Source organism: Danio aesculapii, chromosome 16 (genome assembly GCF_903798145.1).
Source record: "Danio aesculapii chromosome 16, fDanAes4.1, whole genome shotgun sequence".
NCBI classification, from domain to species: domain Eukaryota; kingdom Metazoa; phylum Chordata; class Actinopteri; order Cypriniformes; family Danionidae; genus Danio; species Danio aesculapii.
The window spans coordinates 53,735,088-53,762,359 of NC_079450.1; the positions used below are offsets into that span (position 1 = coordinate 53,735,088).

At 34.3% G+C, this 27,272-nt stretch overlaps 1 protein-coding gene across 4 annotated transcripts; it reads right to left on the minus strand.

The window, feature by feature from the left end:
• Positions 1 to 241: 241 nt before the first annotated feature.
• On the minus strand, positions 242 to 27,272 carry vegfaa (vascular endothelial growth factor Aa). Of its 4 annotated transcripts, none has more exons than XM_056475240.1 (7): positions 26,600 to 27,272; positions 24,169 to 24,211; positions 19,648 to 19,844; positions 18,356 to 18,432; positions 16,519 to 16,551; positions 7,181 to 7,312; positions 242 to 1,785 (listed from the first exon to the last, which is right to left on the minus strand). In XM_056475240.1, exons 1-7 carry the CDS (start codon positions 26,663 to 26,665, stop codon positions 1,767 to 1,769), a joined length of 567 nt encoding a protein of 188 aa, XP_056331215.1. In that variant the 5' UTR covers positions 26,666 to 27,272; the 3' UTR covers positions 242 to 1,766. The 4 variants fall into 4 exon arrangements, 3 of the variants coding, with proteins under 3 accessions (XP_056331215.1, XP_056331216.1, XP_056331217.1); XM_056475242.1 differs by lacking the exon at positions 242 to 1,785 and adding an exon at positions 9,534 to 9,625 and having other exon boundaries at positions 7,197 to 7,312; XR_008839123.1 differs by lacking the exon at positions 242 to 1,785 and adding an exon at positions 9,401 to 9,625 and having other exon boundaries at positions 7,224 to 7,312.

The following is a 27,272-nucleotide window of genomic DNA, read 5'->3' on the forward strand; positions in this document are numbered from 1 at the left end:
GTACCGATACTGCACTAAAAATGTACTCAAGGGAAAGTAAAAGTACACATTTTTTAAAATGACTTAGTAAATTACAATTCCTGAGAAAAACTACTCAATTACAGTAATTTGAGTATTTGTAATTAGTTGCTTTACATCACTGGTGAAATGTTAATTAAGTTCTATTCCTTTGTAAAACTGCCATCATTTAAACTCAGCATGCACCTTGTACAAAAAAAAAACCACCATCACACTCGCCAAATTGAAATTCATTTCTGCTTTAATACAAAATAATATTATTTAAAAAATAAATATGCGGAATAATAATAAACTAAAAACGCACACAAAAAAAAAAAGATGTTAACAGCACCATTAAATATATTACTCTGAAAATGTGGCACACAAAGAGAATGTTTGCTTGTCATCCCGAAACTTCTCCACAGATGTGATCACTGATATAAACAAACTAAAAAAGGCGCTTTTCAGGAATGTTTTTGTCTCTCGTTTGTCTGTTTATAAAAAGCAGTCCACAGTTTTTCAGATTCATGAAACAATAACAATAACTCGATATAAATAGACAAATTAAATAGACAGAATACTGTTCTAACATTTTAAATTAGGTGCAGCGAACTACACAAAGGGATATTAGAAATGTATATACAGATGTCGTGTGGTAATAAACAGTTCCTAAAATTGTGTGCAATGTTCTCTTTCTTTGGAAAAATAAAAAAATGAACCTTTTATGAATACCACGTACTAACAGAACGACTTCGTTCCTTCACACATTACAAAATACTCTAGTCAATTCTATAGTGTCGTTTTTGGAATACACTCTAGTAAAGTACTTGATATTATAAGATACACTGTAAAATAAATGCTGGCTTCCAAACTATTTCTTTATGTTGTCCCAACACAAATCAATTAGGTCAACTTAATTTATAAATTTAAGTTGGTGGATTGAACATAAAACAGTTAAGTTGTCCCTAAAATAAATTAAGAATTGTGTTGTTTCAACTTAATTTTAAATAAGTAGTTTGAACAAGCAGCAAAGAAAGTCAGTATAATACACTTTACCATAGTATGGTTCAAAAACACTACGTACTATAGTATTTTTAATGTGGAATGTCAAACGTCACTGATTTGAGTGTGTTTTTTTTTTGTCATATATACATACACGTAATATCCCTTTAGTATTATCACACCAAGTCCTATTGGATGTTAGTCAGTCTAGGAGTCTTTTCGACTACGAATTCACCCTAGCAAGTGACATCACAGAAAAAGAGAGTTCCGCATTCGCGTTCCGTTCCTGGACCCACTGTTCCGAAGATTCCGGAAAAGAATCTTTAATTGTGTCACTTCCTGTCCTTTGATTGACAGTCTGGTACTGTTCGTAAAGGAAGGTTCGGAGGTTGTCGGCTCTCAGTGAAGTCTGAGTCTTTAATTATGCATCCCTCGCTGTGTTTCGTCCAATCACAGGCCTCAGAAGTAGTAACACTGCAATATATCCCATTCACACGCGAAAAAGCAGCGTCTTCGTTGACTTATTTGTAGGTGATAGCAGCGACACACATTGTCATTTAATATATATATATAATATTCTATATATTAACATCTTAAAAATATACAATGGGATGATTTCTCCTCTAGTGTTCCGTTCAGGATAGTGTTTGCAGTTTGTCCAAGGAATGTTCTTCCTCAGGTTTTGAAAGTGCTGTGCCGTTTAAAAAGTTTTTAATTAAGTTCCTTCCTTCATGCAGTGTTCTGCCCGGCGTTCGCTCGCTCGCTCATCATCTTGGCTTTTCACATCTGAAAGAGAACAATTGGATTGGTTAGAAATCTGCCATGTTGGTATATGTTAAGGACTTGTTGCTAGAAGGGATACAGCTGCAGTCAGAAGTTATTATTTATATTAATTATAACATCTATCCCAACCCCAACCCTAAAAGTAATGTAATAATATGAATTATTGATGTACAGTGTGACAAAAATTATGCTATACTATGATGTGAGTATCCGCAGCTGTATCCCTTCTAATCTTAACACACTTAAGGAAATCCAAGGCACTTATTGATGCGACTCCACCCACTCGACTCCATGTAGCCAATCAGAGTTAAGCCTGTTTACTCACTCAACTATTTCCCAAAGGAATACTCAAACTCCGAAGGTTTAATGGTTGGGTTTAGGGTTAGGTTTACTTTTGAAACCTTTATGTCATTACTTGTGATTACACATTCGTCATAATGCACAGTTTAGACCAGGGGTGTCCAAACTCGGTCCTGGAGGGCCGGTGTCCTGCAGATTTTAGCTCCAACTTGCCTCAACACACCTGCACGGATGTTTCTAGAAAGCCTAGTAAGTGCTTGATTAGCTAGCCCAGGTGTGTCTGATTGGGGTTGGAACTAAACTTTGCAGGACACCGGCCCTCCAGGACCGAGCTTGGACATGCCTGGTTTAGACAGTTTAAACGTCATATTGAAGAACAGATGTTACACTTTTGGATGGAGTTATAACTTAGTTTGGCTGGAATCACCAATCAAAATATGTTATCATTTGCATTGAATATAACAGTAACACATATAGAGTAAGCCTGATTTATACTTTCACCTGGCACCGTTTCTCGGACCTCTGCTGACTGCGTGCGTACCTCACGAAACGGATGAGGCTTTTATACTTGACACGTTCGCCGTTGTGATATTCTTTAAAGCGACAGAGGGCGATCAAAAGAAACTGACTGTAAAATCAGACGGATAAACAGACAAGTAGGAATTTTCCGGAACTACATCATATTAAAATTGATTTTTAAACATATTATTTTTATATATTATTCTAATGATTATAAAGATTTTTATAAGCGTTCAAGATTTTTTTAATCAAACTTTGATGCATCACTTGCTTTTGTTCATATCTCTGACAGATTTACCTATTAAAGTTTATTAAAATATTAATGACAACACAACATGAGTTGCTCTACAAATATATTTTTTATTATGGCAAGAATAAAAGCAAATAAGTACACTTACTAAAAAATACTGATGTATATTTAGATTTAGCCCGCTCCACAATTCACACATTGCTGTCTGGCTAGTTTCTGTCCTCTACTGATATGCTAAAAAGACAATAATGGTCCAACATTCCTGACCATTATCACCAATAAAGCCTAGAAAAACAGGCCATCAGTATATTGTAGGTTCAAATATTCCTTTCCAGTTTTCAAAGAAATCATTTGTTCCTTAAATATAGTTTTGCCACTATTAAATTGTTTTAAATTCAAAATAGTAATATTTACATCAGTGTAAAACCTATGAATGGTGAAAAATTATATTTCTGTAATTGTGTAGCTGGGTCTCCACTTTTGCCATGGCCTCTTTTGGCTTTAACTAATCCCTCAGGTTTTTCCAAACGTTTACAAAACCTTTCCTCCTTTCCCATGGCTGTTGCAATTTCTAGCCAAGAATTATTGTTCCTCCGGTTATCCCTATGATCACGCATGGAAGGATCATAAAGATGTCAGTACAGTCGAACCGTTTCAGACTAAATCTCCTCAGTGATTCATATTCAACTCAAATCAAAGGCGGCGCCGTGTGAACTATTCGCTCGATTCTCAAAAAAAATTGTGTGCTCCGCCAGCCGAAATCATGTCGCGTGCACCCAAAGCTTAACAAACATCACGATGACGTCACATTCACCACGCGCGCTCGAGCGAACTAGCGGATGCGTCGAGTATAAACCAGGCTTTAACAGTGCTGGGAAAGTTACTTTTAAAAAAAGTAGTGCATTACAATATTGAGTTACTTCCCAAAAATGTAACTAGTTACGTTACTTAGTTACTTTTTTATGGTAAGTAATGCGTTACGTTACTTTTGAGTTACTTTTGCGTTACTTTTTATTACCTTGCAGCTCTGCAATTAACAACACACTGTATAATCTACATTTATCTTTAAAAAAACATATCAAAACATAATATTTTAGGATAATGTTATCTGAGAACGTCCTGACTCCAGAGCTATACACGCTGTATATATAGCTTATTAAAAGTTTAAAGCAATTTGTTTCCTACTTTTGTATTATTTGTCTTAAGTAAAATCACTTTTCCTCGTCTTAGATGCGTTCAAAATAATGAACACATTCTCTCATTGACGGCGAGATTCACTGTGACTACTTAAATTTTAATTCAGCAATTTATTTATTAATTTAAAAGCTAATTACTTAAACTTAAAAGTAACTCAAACATTATTACTTATTTCTTAAAACTAAAGCGTTACTTTACTCGTTATTTAGAAAAGTATTATTATTACTTAACTTGTGTTACTTGTAATGCGATAGCCCCAACACTGTAGAGTAAAGACTGTTACCACATAAGATCACACACTAGTGGGACATTTGATGAGAAGCGAACCACATGGACACACTGATATTCACATATTACTTCAACACTAAAATCCGAAAAATGCTGTGATTTTGCACTTTATGGCAGCGAATTAAGGTCTGAACACAAAACGATGAGGAATAAACGATAAGATGAGGGTTCCACTTCACAAACACACACATATGCACTTTCCCTGCTTACTGGAAATCACCAAATCATATCCTTGTTGACAAAATACCTCATTAACATCACGTAAACACTTCATTATAATATCAAATCCACAATGTTGACACTACACAACATGTAGGTGACGTCAGTGCAAGGCAGGGATGTGCTAGATTTGGACATCAACGGTTGTGTCTTACAACATTATTCCAAACAAAAACACACACACACACACACATACTGTACACGCAAAGTCCACCTGAACATGCAGATACATCATTCTGGATACATCCGAAAATGCTCATTTTGTTCGAATGTACAGTTGAAGTTACAATTATTAGCCCTATTTTTTGCAAATATTTCTCAAACGATGTTTAAAAGAGCAAGGAATTTTTCACAGTATTTCCTATAATATTTTTTCTTCTGGAGAAAGTCTTATTTGTTTTATTTCGGGCGGAATAAAAGCAGTTTTTAATTTTTTTCGAAACATTTTAAGGTCAATATTAGCCCCCTTAAGCAATATTGTTTTTCGATTGGCTATAGAAGAAACTATTATGTTCAGAAATGTGTTAAATAAAAATCTTCTTTCCGATAATAAAATAAAAATATACAGGGGGGCTAATAATTCAGATTTCAACTGCAAATAAAATCAGAAATATTTTTTCTTGTACTTGTGTATATAGTGTTACTATTTTTTTGAGAAAAGCATTTCTGCTTAAAAACAAACAAACAAATTAGAATCGTAGCTTTATTTATTCATTTTTTTACATTTAATTTTGGAATTAACTAATAATTTTGGAATAATTCTGGATTTAAAGTCAGATTTTGGCAGGGATAGACATGGAACGATAACCGTTTATCGTTTACAAGGTTTACTTCAGTTTGGAAAAGTCAAGGTTTTAAAACCGCTAGAACTTTCTGTTATACCGTGACTAAGGTATATGTAAGGGGGTTTATTATATGTGTTGTAAAGAAATATGTTTTTGAAACTAATGAAGACAGCAGAAAAAAAAACTTATTTTAGAGCAGTAATCACAATACCGGGATACTGCAAAACTGATATTTTTATTCAAGGATATCATACTGTCTGAAGCCAGGAATATGAATTATTATGGGCTTGACTGTATATAAAATAGAGTTGAATAATAATTAACATTTGTTTATTCTTTTATCAAATATTATATATAAGCGCTGTTTAACTGAGCAAAAAAAAAAAACCTGTTTAAACAAAATAGTTATAATAACTAATTTCTAAACACTTATTTGTTTTTGTCTTTGCTATTATTACCATCAAAATTATGATAGATTTGCCTTTATACAAGGTAAATTAAGTGCCAGTGAGGTATATTATAGAAAATATTGCTGAAATTCAGTCAGTATAACAAAATAGTTAAATCAAATGAGCTTTTCTAGTCATCTCAATTTACATAAATCAAAATGATCAAATTGTTAAACTTTGTATAACTTCAAAATGTGCACTGTAAAAAGCGATTAGTAGACTTGAGATTAGAGTAAACACTGCCAGAAAATGATTAAGTAAATAAACTGTGCATAATTATAAAAATTAAGTTGAGTGAACTTAATAGCTCTAAGTTGAAACAGAAATACTTTTTGAAGCAAAATCAACTCGTCACTTTTAAGGCAATGTCTTTACTCAGTTTTTTTAAGTAATTGCTTTTTACAGTGTAGTTGAAACCTGATTAACTTGAGTTAAAGCTTCTTGTGATAATTTTTTTCAAGTCTAATTTCAAACAGTAAGTTACATTGTTTAATTTATGTCTCATTTAATTTTGACATGCTATTTTTAAACAACAAAACAATACACACAAATTATATACATATATATATATATATATATATATATATATATATATATATATATATATATATATATATATATATATATAATTTATTTATCTTTTACTTGTCTAGCGTTCTGATTTAAGATATTTGGAGAATATATTTCTAGAAACATAAGACCAAAAACATTAAGTAAAAAAAAAAACATTGTATCACAGCATAGTATTTAGCTTAAAGTGCAGTTTAAAGGCCTAATTATGTTAATTATAAAAGTTAATAAGACAAGTCATTGGAAAGTGTTTTTTCACAGAGAAAAAAAAATGAAGGTGGCTATTAATAGTATTATTAATAATATATTATTATTTAATAACCTTAAAAATTGTCTTTAAAATGTGAAAAAATGCTTTATTCAAGCCAAAGTGAAAGAAATAAGACTTTCTCCACACAAAAAAATTATAGAAATACTGTTAAAAATTTCCTTGCTCTGTTAAACATCAATATTTAAAAAAGAATATAAAATTGATAATATAATATAATATAATATAATATAATATAATTTATTATAATATAATATAATATAATATAATATAATATAATATAATATAATATAATATAATATAATATAATATAATATAATATAATATCAGCGAGAGCATCTTCAAAAAAACTCAGTTTGTTGCATGCAGGACAAAATGCAGCTAAATGCAGATGAAAGGCAAACATTTCTCCATGTATCCAGACTAATGCAGACGCAGCCTATAAGATAATGCAACAAGCAGAATCATGCACGTTTCAGCAAGGAGAAAGAGTTTTCAGAAGAGACCGGAAGACAAGATGCATGTTGCACATGGTGACAGTTCATAAACAAACCTGCAAGTTCTTTCGTTTAACTCAAGTTGTCTGGACTTGCATTGCATTTGTGTGAATTTGCAGGAGCATTTACAGGTGAGGGGGTCCTGCACATACAAGCGCTTCCTTCTCTCTGAGCAAGGCTCACAGTGGCTGCAAGAGAAGCAGAAGGAGAGACAGAGAGACAACTAAGCACTAGTGATCTGGGAAGAGCGCTGGACACACACATACACACACACTGCAAAAAATGCAGTTCTTACTTAAGCTACTTCTAGTCCAAATATCAAAAATTCTTAAGTCAAACAGCATTTTCTTTACTAGTAATAATAAATTGCTTTATGATTTCATATTTTTTTTATATTTGGACTAGAAACCAGGCAAAACCTCTAAGCAAGAATAGCAGTTTCCACAGTGCACGCACACACACACTCATGCGCCTCACCATCACACACAACCTCACCGCATCAAGCGCTACAGATTTAGCTTTTTTCAGATTTAGCATGAATAGTGGAAGGAAAGCTGGGCTTGTGTGTGATGCGAGCGAATCATGAACTCGTTCGTCCATCAAACATTCAGACATGAGAAATGATGATTAGTGACAACAGCGAAATCAGAAACACAGACAACACAGACGACTGCGTTTACAAACACACACACACAGACAGATTCACATATATGCCATGGAAAGCAGTATGAAGCGAAAGCAGTGTTTGCAAAAATGGCTTGTTCGACCACAGGTGACACAGTTTAGCAACACAGTTTTTTAAATTATAATAAAAATAAATAAATAAAAACAAGTTGCTTTTAAAATGATTAGTTGACTTTTTAAAAAGTTTGAAAGTGATTGGTTGACTGATTCAATTTTTTAGGAGTAAAACTGTTGCTTTTAAAGCGATTAGTTGATTTTACTTTAAAAAGGTGGGTAAAACCTATACTTTTAAAGTGATTAGTTGACTTTACTTTAAAAAAGTGAGTACAACTGTTGCTTTTAATGTAATTAGTTGATGTTCCTTTAAAAAATAATAGTGAGTAAAACCAATGCTTTTAAAGCGATTAGTTGACTTTACTTTAAAAGAATTGAGTAAAAAACAATGCTTTTAAAGTGATTAGTTGACTTAACTTTAAAAAATAATAGTGAGTAAAACTGATGCTTTTAAAGCGATTAGTTGACTTATCTTTAAAAGAATTGAGTAAAAAACAATGCTTTTAAAGCGATTAGTTGACTTTACTTTAAAAGAATTGAGTAAAAAACAATGCTTTTAAAGTGATTAGTTGACTTTACTTTAAAAAAATAGTGAGTAAAACCGATGCTTTTAAAGCGATTAGTTGACTTTACTTTAAAAAAAATAGTGAGTAAAACCGATGCTTTTAAAGCGATTAGTTGACTTTACTTTAAAAAAATTGTGAGTAAAACCGATGCTTTTAAAGCGATTAGTTGACTTTACTTTAAAAAAAATTGTGAGTAAAACCGATGCTTTTAAAGTGATTAGTTGATTATACTTCAAAGGAATTGAGTAAAAACCGATGCTTTTAAAGTGATTAGTTGACTTTGCTTTTAAAAAATAGTGAGTAAAACCGATGCTTTAAGCGATTAGTTGACTATACTTTAAAAAAAAGTGAGTAAAACTGATGCTTTTGAAGCGATTAGTTGACTTTACTTTTAAAAAAAGTGAGTAAAACTGATGCTTTTAAAGCAATTAGTCGATTATACTTTAAAAGAATTGAGTAAAAACCGATGCTTTTAAAGCGATTAGTCGATTATACTTTAAAAGAATTGAGTAAAAAACGATGCTTTTAAAGCGATTAGTTGACTATAAAAAAGTAAGTAAAACCATTGTTTTTAAAGTAAAAAAGCAAAAAACAAACAAACAAAAAAAAAAGATTCAAACCAGAAATGATTAATTTTGGATTTATTGAAAACATGCCATTTGGGTTATTTTATATAAATGAGAAAATCTATTTTAAATTAAGAAGAAATGCCATCAGTAATTCACAAAATAAGACAGAATTATGTAGTAAAGTAAATAAATAAACTGATTAAAATGAGTTTTCCTATGATGATTAATACGTATTAACACACTCAAACGAAATCATTTTGACTGAAGCTCTTCAAATAAAGTCCCATGTGTACAGTGGAGCAGCTGTTGTCAGAAACACTACAGTAATGCAGGTGTGCAGAGCCTCATCCCAGCTGTACATTAGTTAATGACAGAGACAGTCATGCAGCCGCTGTTTATTCACCTTTGGTTGCTTTCCTCTTTGCGGGCCGTGGGCCAACAGTGTGAATATGAGTCAAAATAAATGCAGACTGAGTGAGATTACAAAGAGCAAACAAGCTGGCCATAAATAAAGCCAATGACTGAGAGTAAAGTACTGCTTGAGCGCAGGTGAGCCGAGGCGCTGAGACCGCCTGAATCTCCCTCTCTCGCTCTCTTTGGGTTTTTAACCCTCCTCACTTTGGGCTTTCTGCAAAACAGGAGAATAACGCAGGAATAGGACATCTAAGAGAAGCAGCGCCACGATCTCAAAAGCACTAAGTATATTTAAAGAAAAAACACAGCTTTATTTTTTGTTTGTCATTTCCGCCTAATGTTAAAATACTTAGTAAAAAGTTGTATACATATCAAAAATTGTTAATATTTGGGTTCTATAAAGTTCTGATCACATTTCTTCTACATTTCAAATAAAATACTGTCTTTTTTTCTCAGAAAAAAGTAATTAGTCACACAATATATATATATATATATATATATATATATATATATATATATATATATATATATATATATATATATATATATATATATATATATATATATAGATAGATAGATAGATATTAGCTGAGAATGGTAATTGAAAATTGGGAATATTTGACTCAACATTGATTTCTTAATTCTTCTTCTCTTTTGTTAATTTAAATGAGGCAAAAACAAAACAAAACAAACAAAAAACAACATTGACATCATTTTAATTTTAAAGTAATGCCTTCAGTACTTCACAAAATAAAGCAAAAATATTTTTTATTCAAACACATAAGTATTGTAAGTCCAGATAAACAGAATTTCCAAGTGCGCTCTTAATTTTTCCATACTTGTGTATTTGTATATTATAAATACAAATACTATTTGGTAATATTAAATAGCACTAGACTAAATAAAGTGAGCTTTTTTGAGCATAAAAGACTGAAAATCTGACCAAGAACCACAAAATCAATCATAAGTGTTAATTTTTGGAAAAAGGCATTTAGACACAACCATAAATAAGTTCTGCATTGACAAATTTGTTTAGATAGAAGAATATTTGGATATTTTATAAATTAAATATTTAAAAATCTGGAATTTGTGTGTTAAAAATAATGTAAATATTAGGAAAATCTCAACCCACGCTTGCTGAAACTATCTACCTGGGTTACAGCTTGCCGTTTTTTTTCACTAGTCCACTAGAGGGCGCCTTGTACATTTTTGACAATCTCAAATACGTTCCTGGGGCACGTTTTCTAATCCAATCCATTTTTCATAAACCCACCAGAGGCTGGTTTTTGTTACCGTCCTTCACCAGACTACAACCACTTGTCTCTGCATCCAAAGTCCAACACCGTACGTAGGGCAACCAAGCTAATCAGTCACACAAGAAAATATGTCTATAAGGAGGCAAGCAGTCATCTGTACCACCCTGTCGCATTCATTTTACACCCAAAATACATCAATATATGTATCCACAAGCACATACTTCTCAGTTCTCAAAAATCTAGCCCTGGGCACATATTCCCTGTTGTAAAATCTTCTTCAAAATTGTCCAAATGTTCTTAGCAATACATAAAACCCAATAAAAAGTTACGTTTTCACATGCTTACAGTAACAAACTTACTAAATATCTTCATGAAGCATAATATATACTTAATATTCCAATGATTTTTTGGCATAAAATAAAAATCTTTTGACCCATACAATGCATCTTTGGCTATTGTATGTATTTTTAGCACAAAATTGATTGGTGTATGGGTCAACATAAAGGAATTGAGTAAACTTGTTGGTTTTAGCTCACCTTAAGTTGTCCCTGAAGAATTGTGTTGTTTCAGCTCATTTAAAATAAGCAGTTTGACAAATGTAATTGTTTTGAGTGTACGATTTTGTGGTCTAGGGTCACCAAAAATGTAAATATAGTACAAAAGCCACTGTTTTGAACTCCTTTTGCTAATATTTATATTAATATATACATATATCTGTAGTATACATATTCATTATTGAGTTTTGCTGAGGTATCTTTGCTCCTGTGGAACCTGAAACTGCACTGACTTCAGTGTTGCTTGTTGAAATGTTGCTATTGTGACAACCTTAATGAGCAGTAATTAAATCGAGGAGCAGCGCGTCATGAACAGGCCTCATGAGGAAACACAGTGACTCTACAGTCCACCTAAGCAGCTGAAGGGATTGAGTGTGTATATATGTGTATGTGTGTGTGTTTGAGGAGCTTAGACGTGAGGATCGAAGTACAAGCAGCTGAACTTGAGCTTGTGAATCAGCGAACGCTTGCCTACGTGCGGAGAGAGACGCCGCTGAAACCCATGAGGATTTCTCTGAGCCTTTCTGACCCAACTCATCTCTGAACACTTCACCTGAACATACACGCACTGCTGAACTTGAACCCTCCAGATCATAATTCAAGCTTACAGCCACAACCCAGTACTGGGAAACACCCATACACACTCACACTTGCACACTATGGACAATTTTGATTATGCAATTCACCTATACCACGTGACTTGGGGGAAACCGGAGCACCCGAAGAAAACCCACACGAACATGCGGAGAACATGCAACCAAGGTGACAGTGCTAACCACCGAGCCACTGTGCTGCCATATATTCAACCATTAATATAGGGTAAATAGGGTAAAAATAGCTCTTTAAGGAACACAGACACACAGTTATTGAACCAAACTGAATCAACATTTGAATGACCTCAGTTATATTTCATAAAGCAACATCATGACTGATTTAAATGTGGAAATACTTGAATATTTTGGTTATTAATACAAAGCTCCTTTTATACTGTGTTTGAATTAAATAATGCGGTTGAAGCACATTACTGTTTATAAGTGACTTTTTAGTGGGCATATGTGAGTTACAGAAAAAACACACACATATTAGCATTATATAACCCCATGACATTCACATGTAGCGTCAGATATATTAGCGGTCAATGTATAATCGGACACAAAGCTTAAGACACAATGGAAGTAAAGAGGGTTTGTGGAGTAGCTCTCGGTAACCAACAATAACCTGTGTCTCGAGATCACCTACTATTTAGAAGGCTAAAAATAAAAGTGGGTTAACGGCACTTGTTACTATGATTAGTACGGAGGAAGCATTAAGGGTCAGTGTTGAGCAAGTGTGAGCAGCGGCGGGTGGTCTTCACTTCACAGCTGCCAGAAAAACCCAAACAAATCCCATAAAACTGCCGGTTATTGGCAGGTCAGAGCATCAGTCCAGGCTTTAACACTGAAACCTCAAGTCTAAGAGCTCCACACACTACAACCTCTATGATAATGATGGCTCTGAAGGGATATTCTTTTACATATTACATATTGCTAGCAACATCTTATGCTATTAAGGTAATTATTAAAAGTTATTTTAAAATGAATGTTCAAAGGGGCGTCACGGTGGCGCAGTGGGTAGCATGATCGCCTCACAGCAAGAAGGTCGCTGGTTCATACATTATTTTAAAGTTCTGGGTTATAATATATGGTGAAAATTTACAATAACATTCCATTCATTCATTTTCTTTCAGCTTAATTCCTTTATTCATCAGGGATTGCCACAGCGGAATGAACCGCCAACTCTTCCAGAATGTTTTACACAGCTGATGGTCTTTCAGCTGCAACCCATTACTGAGAAACACCCATAAACACTCATTCACACACACACAGCCATTTTAGCTTATTCAGTTCACCTATAGCGCATGTCTTTGGACTTCTAGGGGATACCGGAGCACCCGGAGGAAACCCACGCCAACATGGGGAGAACATGAAAACTCCACACTGAAGTGCCAACTGACCTAGCCGGGATTCAATTGATCCAAACAGCATCCTCCACGAGAACTTTAACGGTCCATATCAGCCTTTCATTCAATAGATCTAGCATAATGACTAACGTTTGATTGTTCAGCGGATTGCATTATAAGAGTCTTGTCTTTTTATAGCTGTTGCATGTCTATTTCTGGCAGACGTCTAAAAGAAATCAATGAAAGGAAGAGCAGGTTTAGTTTTTGGGTGTTGTGTCGTGAGTAAGTCCCGGTGAGTTTGCGCCTGAGGAGTAGGAGGGATTGGGATGTTGTAACACTGAGTGGATTTTGATTTCACTGTTTGGGTGTGAGAACAGTCAAGCGTTTCATTTCGCTTTGTTGTGGTCGAACGGGAGCTGAAGGCGTGTCGAGGTGTGCTCTGAGAGTCACGATGACTTTGATGGACAGTATAACTGAATAAATTTGGATCGAAATTCAGGGAATAATAGCATGCTTTTAAATGCACGTCATTTGTGGCATTGAATATGCGCTCAGAGTTCACTCTGTTACGTTGATAATTGTTTTATTGAGCATTTACAATTTATTTTTATACTTTTATAATGCCAAGATGACATCAGTGAGCTTTTATACTTTGTGGCGATAGTAATACAGTAGAGAAAGGTGATGGACTGTTATTTTATCGTGATTTGATTCTTATTTTGAATTATATTTCATTTCTTATACTTTCTGATTTCGTTTTAATAACGTTGTTGTGTGTTGTGTAGAATTTTCTGCATCTTTTGAAACTTTAAAGAATTGAAATCATGAAATGTGATAAATATAAGTGAAAACAAAGTAAACCCAGAGTCCTGGTACTATAGAAATTATCTTGAGTTATGTTTCATGTTTAATACTTTCTATTATCCTTTTAATAATGTTGTTGTGTGTTGGTGCTATTTTTATTACTATTATCTGCATGTTTTAAAACTTCAAAGAAGAATCACAATCAAAGCTGTTCATATTTTAGTGTCTTTTTAAATAACCGTTCGTTTTAAATTAGAATATTTGGTAACACTTTATTTTGATGCTCCATTTGAGTATTAGTAGACTGTCTGCTTAATATCTGTTGATACTGCTCTGTACGTAATGTAAGTAACTTAAATTCAACAAACGAACCATCAAAATAAAGTGACTGAATCTTTTGGCCAGATGTGATTTTCTGCAGACACTTCCTCAAGGACGTATTTCTTTTAGCCATTATTTTATTACTAAAGCCAGTGGCAAGAAGGGGTGGACCTCCTGGAACTTTAGAGTTGGAATATATAAGTGAATATAAAGTAAACCCAGAGTCCTGTGTTACTTTAGCATTGTTTAGAAATCATTTTGAATTTCATTTATCATTTAAATAATGTTGTTGTTGTCATATTTCGGATTATTTTTATCATTTTTGAAACTTTAAAGAAGAATTTGAAATCAAAATAAGTTTAAGTTGTTTATATTTTAATGTCTTTCAAATAGCTGTATGCTTTAAATGTGAATATTTTGTTTAGATGTGATATTCTTCAAATGGTCACTTGTTTTTTTAGTAGCTGTAAATAATATTATGAAAACATTATTAAAGAACAAACATTCTATTAATGTTACTGGAAGAATGTAAATTGAGTAAACTTGTTAGTTTTAACTAATTTAAGTGAACTGAACGTAAAACAATTAAGTTGTCCTCCAAAAAAGCTTAAAAATGTCAAATTTTTTAGGTGCATCATTGAGAAAATCTTAACCAAACTGAATTTGCAGACAAATTGTTCACTTTCTTGTTGCATTTTTTTATGAATCTTTGATTAATTTGATGAATTTTTATACTTCATTAAGGATGCATTGCTTTTAGCCGTTATTTTATTACTAAAGTCAGTGGGAAGAAGGGGTGGACTTCCTGAAACTTTAGAGTTGGAATGAAATATAATTGAAAATAGAAAGAGTCCTGTGTTACTTTAGCATTGTTTAGAAATGATTTTGAATTACAATTCATTTTTAATACTTTCTGATTTAATTTTAGTAATGTTGTTGTTTGATATTTTCTTCTTTTTTTTATTTATTTTTTTACAATTTTCTTCATTTTTTAAGCTTTAAAGAAGAATTTGAAATCAAAATAAGTTTAATTTGTTTATATTTTAGTGTCTTTCAAATAACCGCACATTTTAAATATGAATATTTTGTCAAGATGTGATATTCTACAAGTGGTCAATTTTTCTGTAGCTATAAATAATATTTTGAAAACATTAATAAAGCACAAACATTCAACAAAAATTGAGTAAACTAGCTGGTTTTAACAAATTTAAGTGGAGTGAACAAGAAACAATTAAGTTGTCCCATCAAAAAACTCAAAAAGTGTGTCGTTTCAGCTCATTTTAAACAAATAGTTTGAGCAATCAACAAATGTCATATTTTTGAGTGTGTTGTTGAGTAAATCTTAACGAAATTTTGGTCTTAAGCAAACCAAACTGAATTTGCAGACAAATTGTTCACTTTCTTCTTGCATTTTTGATGAATCTTTGATTAATTTGATCAAATTCTGCTGATACTTCCTCAAGGATGTATTTCATTTAGCTATTATTTTATTACTAAAGTCAGTGGCAAGAAGGGGTGGACTTCCTGGAACTTTAGAGTTGGAAAGAAATATAAGTGAATATAAAGTAAACCCAGAGTCCTGTGTGTTTACAAAGTGAACTGCACTGACGCTGTGGACATCTGAGTTCATTTAGAGTGTTTTCATACTAGGCAAAACCGCCTTATAAGTACTAATAGAATAATAGGCAAATGGAATGCACCATTTATGACAATGCAAGCAGCGTGAGTCTGGAAATGATGAATAAATGCACGCTTGGATTTCTCACCCACATCACCTCAGCTGCCTCAGACATTCTCTCCACTCATACAGACTGCTGAGGCTGAGTCATTTACATTAGATAAACACCAACCCACTGACGAGGCAAGTCATTTTCGTCTAGCTCCTACAGGAATTCACTGCTTATGCTTCTATGTGATTGGTCAATCTAGGCAAACAGTTAGAGATAAACTGCATCTTGCTGGTGAGTGTTAGCTGCTAGCACAGTGTCCAGCTGGCTGCTTCTCATTGCCGGTCAATCATCCCAATCATTGCACATTTTTAGCTGCATGTTTAGAAACGCCCTGCGCCATCTACGTGTAAATCAGTCCAAACGGTCAACAAACAAATCCTAAGCAATTCCCAAAATGCCCCGTAGGAAAAACAGAATATATAGACATCTATAATTATAAAATCACCCAAAAAGCTTGACATAGGAAATAATCTTTCATGAGATGAACTGAAAACTCAACTTACTTTTCTTTCTTTGCTTTGACTTCTGCCTTTGGCCTGAAAAAGAAGATTTAAGAGGATTAATTCACAAAAATGACTCAAAGGATTCATTCACTCAGACTACAAGAATTTTTAAAGAATATTTCAGCAGCGAGACATCTTTTAAGACTGCGTGATGAATCTAAATTAAATCGCAAATTAGCAAAAGCTGTGATAATAATGAACATCTTGTCAGAAAAGCACGGCTCTGTGATCAGTAGTAAACCTCTATGAAAGCCAGAGGGCGCTCTAGAGGAGTCAACAGGAAATAAAGGATTTAATTACCTTTTTTGATTAAACGTGAGTCGACTATGAAATCATCTCACAAATTTCAGACACACGATTGAAGTTATAAAGTGAGTTTGGAGTCAAAACATGTTACTAAATGTGGCATTTTCACATACTTTCTGATGTAGCAGCAATACAGAGCCGTAGATCACTGAGAAGGCACGCAAACACGAAGAATGATTATCTTTGATTTCAGAATCACACTAATTAAATTGTTGTCAGTGATCTATGGCTCTGTGTAGTAAATGCTGCTCCATCTGAAAGCAGGTGCTGAAGATTTACTACTGATTACAGAACTGGCTTTACTAACAAAATGCGCACGATAATTGACATTGATTAATTTTGCAGCTCTGTTATTGTTCCAATATTAGAAAATCAAGTAGCAGAATAAGTGAGCAGAATCTGAATCGAAACATTTTTTATTTGTTACATTTAATCCTAGTTTAAATTCTGCATGAACCGGATGTTTTGTTAAGTTTGTTGATGCACTTCCAACTGGAACTGAATATTGAGCATGGGACGGGGATATCTTTTTGCGCACCATTCAGTCTTAGCAAACTAACAGTAAGAGGGGCATGGCTAAGAATATTGTGGCTGAAACCATCAAAGTGACATTACCAGAAAAGAACCGCCGGAAATAGAAAAAAATGGTCAGACATTGATCAATACAATTGTGCTGTAGTTTAAAAGCGCAGTTGTAATTGGTAATTTACAGTGTACTTGAAGATTTTGCCCATAATATTGTAAAAATTGCTAGTAATACTGTAAAATTTACAAACGCACTGTAAATTAACAATTCCAATTATGCTGTAGTTTAAAAACGCAGTTGTAATCGGTAATTTACAGTGTGCTTGTAAATTTTGCCCGTGATATTGTAAAAATTGCTAGTAATACTGTAAAATTTACAAGCGCACTGTAAATTAACAATTCCAATTGTGCTGTAGTTTAAAAACGCAGTTGTAATCGGTAATTTACAGTGTGCTGGTAAATTTTGCCCGTGATATTGTAAAAATTGCTAGTAATACTGTAAAATTTACAAACGCACTGTAAATTAACAATTACAATTGTGCTGTAGTTTTACAACGAAGTTGTAATTGTTGATTTACGGTGATCTTGTAAATTTTGACAGTAATTCAGTAAAAATTTTCAGTAATACTGTAAAAATGGCCAGCAATACTGTAGAATTTACAAGCACATGGTAAATTAACAATTACAATTGTCCTGTAGTTTTGCAGTGCAGTTGTAATTGTTAATCTACAGAACGCTTGTAAATTTCGCCAGTAATACTGTAAAAATTGCCAGTAATATTGTAAAATTTACAAGCGCATTGTACATTTAATAATTACAATTGGGCTGTAAAACTTTTTGTTAATGTACACTGCACTAGTTAATTTTATAGTATTACAGGCAACCAAAATTGCCAGTAATGCTGTAAACTTTACAGCCATTTTTTTACAGTGTAAAAAAAACAATGTGAGCTAAAATCAAGTAAACAGTGCCTGTTTTAATTTCACATAGACTTTAACAGACATACCTGCATTCACACTTGGTGTGTTCTGTGAAACTCAGCTGAAAATTATGCTGCGATACGCGTTGCTTGACCCGCAGAACCTAGACGGACACGTAAAAAAAGCACATTAATTGTATATTTGCACATTTATGACTGTAATATATGAGATTTCGAAGAGAAGATGATGTTCTAACCACAGTTTAATGAATTCAAGTTAACAGATACTTGAATAAATAGCAAGACCAGGCCTCAGCTATGGCCAAGAGCAGTTTAAACCACATAAACACAGTGTGCAGCGGTAAACAACATAGCTGACATGCCAGTTCACAGCGCCTCATGGTCCCCCTGTTGGGCGAGCATAGTAGTCATAGGAAGCAGGCCGAAGGCTGTCCTTTTTCCCCATTATTACTATTGTTATCATTTTTATTATCATCATCACTGCACGTCATTATTAGAATTATTGCTGTTATTACCTTCATTATTATTGATATCACTGTTACCCTCATCACAGAATATTAATTTCATCATTAACAACTTTAGTATTATTATTAATATTAGTTGTATTATTAGTATTATTAATGTTCAATTGACAATTTTAACAAATCATTAACAAAGACTGTAAGATTAATAAACTACTAATTAGCTGCTTATTAATAGTTAGTAAGGTAGTAGCTGGGTTTAGGTATTGGGCAGGATTAGGGATGCAGATTACGATCATACTTTGATCTTATAGTGCTTATAGACAGTAAATATCTTAAGAACAGGGAAGTATTAAGTCAGTTATAAATGGTGTGAATTGTTACTTAAACTAAAGTGTTACATTATTATCATTATTATGTCTATGAATGCTAAGTGCTATTTAAATATTACCAATTTATTTTTTTATATTAATAAACAGTCAATATCTTAATAATAACCAGGTAATTAACCACTAGTTATTAGTGAGAATTGGTCCCCATACTGAAGTGTTACCAAACATTGTTATACAATGACTTGCCTAATTACCCTAACTTGCCTAATTAACCTAATTAAACCTTTAAATGTCACTTTAAGCTGAATACTAGTATCTTAAAAAATATCTAGTCAAATATTATGTGCTGTCATCATGGCAAAAAGAAAATAAATCAGTTATTAAAACTATTATGTTTAGAAATGTGTTAAATAAAATCTTTTCATTTCAACAGAAATTGGGGAAAAATATACAGAAGGGCCAACAATTCTGACATCAATTGTATATATATATATATATATATATATATATATATATATATATATATATATACACACACACACACGCTGGATTAAAGCAGTCCCACCTCCATAGTGACATTTCGTGTCTCTGTCGGGACGCATTCGAGCGCCTCATCATTACAGCAGCCTGCACAGCGCATGAGAACCACACAGGACGGGATGTAAGTGTGCTCGATCTCATCGGGATACTCCTGGATGATGTCTACCAGCAGCTCTCGCGTCTTGCACGCACTCTTTTTATACACATCCATGAAGGGAATCACTGAGGAGGAAGCAAAGCGAGAGTGTTCAGTTACTATCACACCGTTCTCCCATTCAAGTAAAGTTATCTCAATATTAACTTACCTTTGTGTCATTCCAAACCTGTCTGCTGTTATTTATTTTTTTCTTCTGTTAAACACAAAAAGAGAGTTTTACAGCGACTCTTTTCCATGCATGACTGTTTATTCATAATTAACCATGACTGAGTCTGTCACTGCTTCAAAAAGTCTTTACCCTTGTGGAAAAAATATGTGCTTAAAGGGGCAGTTCATCCAAAAATGAACATTTACTCACTATTTACTCGACCTCAAGTGGGTTTAAACAATTTATGAGCTTCTTGTGTTGAACACAAAAGAAGATATTTTGAAGGAGGATGAAAACCTGTAACCATTGACTTACATAATAGGAAAAGCACATACAATGTAAGTCAATGGTTACCGTTTTTCAGAGTTCCTTAAAATGTTTTCTTTTGTGTTTAACAGAAGGAAAAGCTTTGAAACAAGTGCAGGGTTAGTATATAATCACAGAACTTTCATTCTTGGATGAACTATCCCTTTAACTGAATTCTCATAATATCGCATCAGTGAAATAGAAGGCTATTTAATTGCATTAAAAGAGAGTACACTTGACAATATGTCTATGAAACGGCATCATTAGAAAGGTGTAATAACAAATATATTACTCATTTATATAGTATATGGCATAAAAGTTTTAAAAGTATGTCATTTTACCTTTAAAGCTTGGCTTGTTATGTTTAATAGTTTAGTTTAACTATAATTACTTAGTAATTTTGAATTTAGAGATGTATTTAAAGGGATAGTTCACACAAAAATTAAAATGTCATTATTTATTCATCCTCGACTTGTTCCAAACCTGTTTGAGTGCTTTCTGTTGAACACAAAGGGAGATATACTGATTTTTTTGTTCTTATATGAATGTCAAACACTGCTTTATTCCAACATTCTTCTGAATATCTTATTTTGTGTTCAACAGATGAAAGAATTTCATACAATTTTAGAACCACTTACTGGTGAACAATCCATTCACATTCGCCTACTGTAAGATTTAACATCAAGCTTGTTTATGTTTTAAATTCATTTCACGCTTAGGTGTACATCTTTTTTTCACAAGGGAAAATATATAACACAAGTACTCTTTTTTTAGTTCCCTGTCCTTTTTATAGCCAACAGTCATGGTGAATATGAAAAGAGTGGCGTGAAGATTCATCCTTTGTGTTTTACAATCAAAATAACAGCATACAGGTTTGAATCAACACTCAAAAAAAAGATTTGCTGCTTGTTCAAACTACTTATTTACAGTAAAATGAGCTGAATCAACACAATTCTTGGGTTTTATTTTATTATAACAATTAGGGCTGCACAATATATAATTTCACAATGTGATCATTCGTAATAATAAATTCATAATATACCTTAATTACAGAAATGCACTGCAAATAGCACAACAAAAATGTTTCAGGGGACACCAAAAAGTTTATAGATACTTTATTATAGGGGTGAGCAGTACACCGGTGTCATAGTCATCACCGGTGTGACATTGCGCCACGACATGGATTTTCTAATACCGTCAATACCGTAATAAATCAATTATGTGCCTTGAACAGCTGCATTTACATCAATAATAGCTAATTCTAAATAATAAGGCATTCAATTTTCTTCAAACGTTCAGTTGTGGTCTGAATACATGTCCTTATACTACAGGGCTCGAAATTGCAACCATTTTGTTCGCATGAGCACCCGAAATTTAATCTGCGCCCTCATAATATATTTGGGAGCATTTGTGTGTCTGAATATAATGGTTGTAGTGCAATCTGATTTGATTTTCTCTAAAAACTTGCTGAATCGCTCTACCCTGCTGCTGTATTGGTTCATATTAGCTGTCAGTCACTCAACGCTTCCCGCTGTCAGATAACAGGGAGCTTTTGTTACTGCAGGAAATGCAAACGGCTGAAGAGTGAAAAGTGCACAGGTTTGCAAACCTCACCTAAAGTTATAATAATAATAATGGCGCAGATGACAGCGATCATAACATGAGGTAAATGTTGATCCGCCAGCTGAGATCAATCGAGTGTTTTCGGACAAGGTGCCCGAATCTCGATGCGTTGCATTCACCGCGTGTTCAGCGCAAATGTCCGCTAAATATAAAATCTAACACTGTACACATCATCGCCAAAGAAACTCACCTTTACTAAGTTTACACTGAAACTACGGCTCATAACAAAGAGGGGTATTGCGCTGGTGGTCATCATGAGAATCCTGCTCTGTCTGCTCATAAATTGGTGCGGCTGACTCGCCTGCTTTATTCCACCAACACAGAGAAATGAAGATCAGCTCATAACAAGACTGAGCATTTACAATGACCCAAACCAAAACTTTTAAAGAGTGATAGAAGTGAGACTTTCTTTTGTCCGTTCTTCCTTGAGATGTATATTATTTTGCTATTGAAAGTAATACCATGATATTATACCGTCACCGTTCAAAAGATGAAAAATACCGTGATATTAATTTTAGGTCATATCGCCCACCCCTACTTTATTAGATTGTATGGAGATGCACTCCCACTGCAGAATCATCTAACATTGCTAAATAGAGATATTAAGATATTAACTCTTTTGAATTTGTATTCATATCGCAATATATATCGCAAAATAAAAAAAATAGACATTTTTCCAATATCTTGAAGCCATAACAATTGTTGTATGTTCAATCCACTTAAAAATAACTTAATCAATTTGTGTTGGGACAACATGAAGGAACTGTGTGGAACCCAGCAAAACTAGTCACATTTAATGCCTCTCACAGGCCGCAATGGGGACTTCACTATGCCAAGTGCGCAAAAAACCAGAAACGTCACACATGTTGAGGCACACACAGCAGCACATGTGCCTCACTTGCACGCCCACCCTAATCTGTACACCTCCTTAAACTGGCTCGCCATCATTCATTCTGACCCCAGAGCCTCCTGACCTGCAGGCTGCCAGGGAAAAGCATGACCTCAGGCAGTGCGGCGCCAGGTTTCATGGCAGACACCTGACCTCTACCAGAAGCCCACCCTGCGTGAGCTCCTGCCACCCATGAATCTGTCACAGCCCCAAAGCCATGTGAAAAAAGCCCAAGTGCAACCCTATTTATGATGCTGATAAAGACGCGGCCAATAACTGCTGGTTTTGTTGGTGGCACCAGCTACATTTCACCCAATGCCCTATCATTCTTCATTTATGGCCATATGTTTGTATCCCATATCTTTATTTGGTAAACTCTCACGTGGTCGGCTTTGATTCGGTAGCTCTTAAAGGGATAGTTCACACACAATTTCTGTCATTATTTACTCAACTTGCTCAAAGGTTGAGGTTTTCTTCGGTTGAACACAAAGGAAGATACGCTGTAAAGAAATGCTGGGTTCCACTTAAAGTGTTGGGACAACATCAAGGAATTAAGTTAACTTAGTAGTTTGTACAAATTTAAGTAGGTTGAACATAAAACAATTAAGTTATCGCCCAAGGAAAAAAAAGTAGTTTGAACACACAGCAAAAGTCATATTTTTGACAACATATTTATACATCGATTATAGCTATCAATGGCTACTTTTTCCCCTCAGAATATCTTGTTTTGAGTTATTAATAAGTTTGATTAAATGTTGAGGAAATTAGATTTTTTTGTGTGAACTATCCCTTTACCCAATAAGGCTCGGTTTCTGTTATGATGCAAATGTGCTTTTAATACTAAGCAAAATCCTCAAGCAGATGTTGTGGGAAAGTGAATGCGAATGGAAGCAGATGGGGAATGATGTAAAAATAACAATACGCGTTCCCTCAGAAACGTAACAGGGACTCTATACAAACAACCAGGTCCACTGCTAACAAATAATTGTGACCTTGAGGACAAATCAGGAATAAATCATACAGTGTCTCTGTTAATAAACAAACACGGCCATGGTCAATGACTCCACACAAGGTTGCTTGCGGGCAGAATGAATTATTCACTTTGACGATCCTTTGCACAGCCTAATGAGGGTGGGAAATTTCCACGGGCTCCTAATCTTGAGTGTCTAAGCAAATATTTATGAATGTTTAGTTTCAGCGTGATATTAGGTGGAATGAGTGTTGCGTAACAAAAGCACACACACTGCGTTGGACGATTACCTGCCTTTTAAGTGACAGAACTGAGATAAAAGCGAGAGTATAATTACAAACACGTCCTCTAGGTGGTGCTCCATGTGCTGGTCTCTTTTCAGAGACTTTTCATTTCATGAAAACTTCACATAATCATCTATGAAGAGATTTAAGCACATTTAAAGTGACTTACCATCATTTTTGCTCTTTCCCCCTTCTTTGGGTATGTGGGCAGCCTGTCAGGATAGAGAAATGAGAAATTACATATAACAGAACACACAATAAAAGATATAGTTTGTTAGTTATAATCATGTAATTACATTTGACAATGTGGTAATTATTACTTTAAAACTTTCTTTTATCACTTAAACTATGCTATAACTTTCAGAAATTATTAGATGTTTCATGTTTTATTTGGGAAATGTGCATTGGATCGTTGACTCTAAATCCTCCCATTGGTCAAAATAATAATCGCAGAAGGCATTATAGGACATTTCCTCTGGAAATGTTTGTTTTCTTTGGTTTTAATTAACATAAACTTGCAGTCTTGTCAGGTAATAAACAACAGATTCCTCTAGCTTGAGGAACTGCATGTTCTTCAATAAAATTAACATCTGTTAATGGACTAAACACAAGAAAGAAGTGGGATGTCGGTTTATATGGAGTGTCAGAAAAAGAAATGTGTGAAACTTGAACGTTTAGAGATACAACAGCTTGTCACTAATGTAGTACTATCCCTTGCACTGTTTTATTTATATATAGCTTATTATCTGAGCACATACTGTAGCCTGTGTGACACTGGACCACAAAACCAGTGTTAAGCTGAAAACAGGGGTGCCCAAACTCTGCTCTAGGGGGCCAGTGTCCTGCATATTTTAGTTTCAACCCTAATTAAACCCATCAGAAACAGCTAATCAAGCTCTTTCTAGGTATACTAAAACTTCCAGGCAAGTGTGTTGAAGGACATTGGAGCGAAACTATGCAGGACACCAGCCCTCCAGGACCGAGTTTGGACACCCCTGGTCTAAAACATGGGTCAAAATGATAATTTTTTTCTTTTATGACAAAAATCATTACAACATTAAGTAAAGATCTAGTTCCATGAAGACATTTAGCAAATGTAGTACCATAAATATATAAAAACTGCATTTTTGATTAGTAATATCGTAATATTGATTGTTGAATTTTAATTTGTATGACTTTAAAGATGATTTTCTCAATATTTGTATTAGTTTTCATCTTAAATTTTAGTATCTGAGCTAAATATTCTCCCAACAAAGTGTACATCAATGAAATTATATTTAGCTTTCAGATAATGCATAAATCTCAATTTCCAAAAATTGACACGAACGGTTTTGTTGTCCTGGGTGGTCATATGTTAGTATTTTAATGCATATTTAACTTAAACACACATACAACATTCATTATACATATTTCAAATGATTTTATGTCATGGTGGTCCCTTTAAAAAAACTTAAAGGGGCTTTTAGAATCTTTAATGCAACTAAATGATTTATTTTAAAACAGAGAAACCTTCTATAATCTTCATAAGGGACCTCATTTGTTATTTAAAGAGGCTGCAAAGAGCCAATCATCTTCCAGCTACGATTCAGACTATTATTCTTTCCCGCCTACAGATTAGTCTCGCCATGGTGTGTGTGTGGTGACCGGTTGCTGGTTGCTCGCGTTACTGCAGGTGGTGGACTGGCGCAACAACTCTCGGTGTTGCGTGAGAATCTCGCCGGTTTGCCTCTCTGACCATCTGCTACATATCTAAGCAGACATCTCTTATTTTGTCATTCTCTGCGCCCAACATTGGGACAACGACGACTGCCCGCCAAACAATCAAACGGCGGTAAAAAAAATTACCTCAGGCGAATGTGTTTCTTGACACCAGACATGCTACGTGCATTCTCGTGCCACTATTCAAGTAAATGAATTAATTAGGCGGGAGACAAAGAAAAGCAGGATTTCAGGTAATATCTTGTCATTATTCTGGTCAAAATAGCATCGGGTGACGGTATTTTAAGTCTTGAAGCATCGCGAGCACCAACGAAACGCCGAAAGTCGTTTTGTATCTCTATTGATAGCATTACTAGTAAGAAATAACCTCCTGGTTGATTCAGCACCCGGATGACACGTTACAGCACGTAACATTTCACATATAGTGATATCTCACCAAATCCTTTACTTAATTGAGATTAAACCCTAGGATAGCAACAGTCCCATACTATTGTTAGCCTATAAATATTCCTGTCACAAAACAGATCTCACGACAGTGGAACAGAAGGACCATTTCTGATTTTAAGTGAAAACTTATTTAAAGAAGCATGTTAATATCCACACTATGAATCACATTTTGTTGAATAGGAAGACTTTTAAAGGTCATCCAGAGATGACAATAAAAAGAGAGACACTTACTTTTTATTTTGAGTAACGTTAGGTTATTCGTTTTGATAAAAATTAAGTAAATTCAAACTTTATGTAACTTACTGCAGCATATACATGGTGTAGGCTAATGCATTTCGTCTTTAAGACCAGCTCACGTTACACATTAATAATAAAAACCCCAATGCACATCTCAGAATTTCTCTCATTTCATACTGACCCCCCTAAGCCCTTACCTTTACAGCAGACAGATGGAGGAGAGCCGCAAAAAATAACTGTATCAAATAAACAACAAAGTTCATGATTGTAATTCCAGTGGAGTGTTGCGGTGAGTCTTTGGCTCTCAAAACAATTAAGAAAGCGAAGCTGCTGAATATGAATGAATCGTGTGTGATATCGTGGGTCAAAGTAACACATCCATTCTGCCCTTCAGATCCGAAGCACCTGCGTCGAATCCGCTAAAATTAACTTCTTGAACGCCCCCGCTCCTCCAGAAAAATGAGTTAAATAAGAATAACAATAATAATAACAAAAAGAAAAGTGGAAATCCACACTATCTTGGTCCTCCGGTTATCTTAAAATTAAAATCCACAGTATAACGTTTAATGCCTCAGAATCCAAAACGTCAGAGGCAAAACAAACAAACAAACAAACAAAAAGTTTCGTCCACTTCCAAGCGCAACCTCCAGTGTGCACGCGCGTCTATAGGGCCAGAGGACGGCTTCTGCGCATATGATTATCATCAAGAGCAAAGGCTTGGTGTAAAGTGATCCAGTGGCAATCCCTGGTTTGACCGCAGCACACGCGTCCGTCCTTTCCTCGTCTTATTTCCGTGACTGTTTTGGCTCGCGCTGGTTCGTATAGCTGTGGATGTGAACACGCGTACGGGGAGGTCTTGTCACTTCTGCT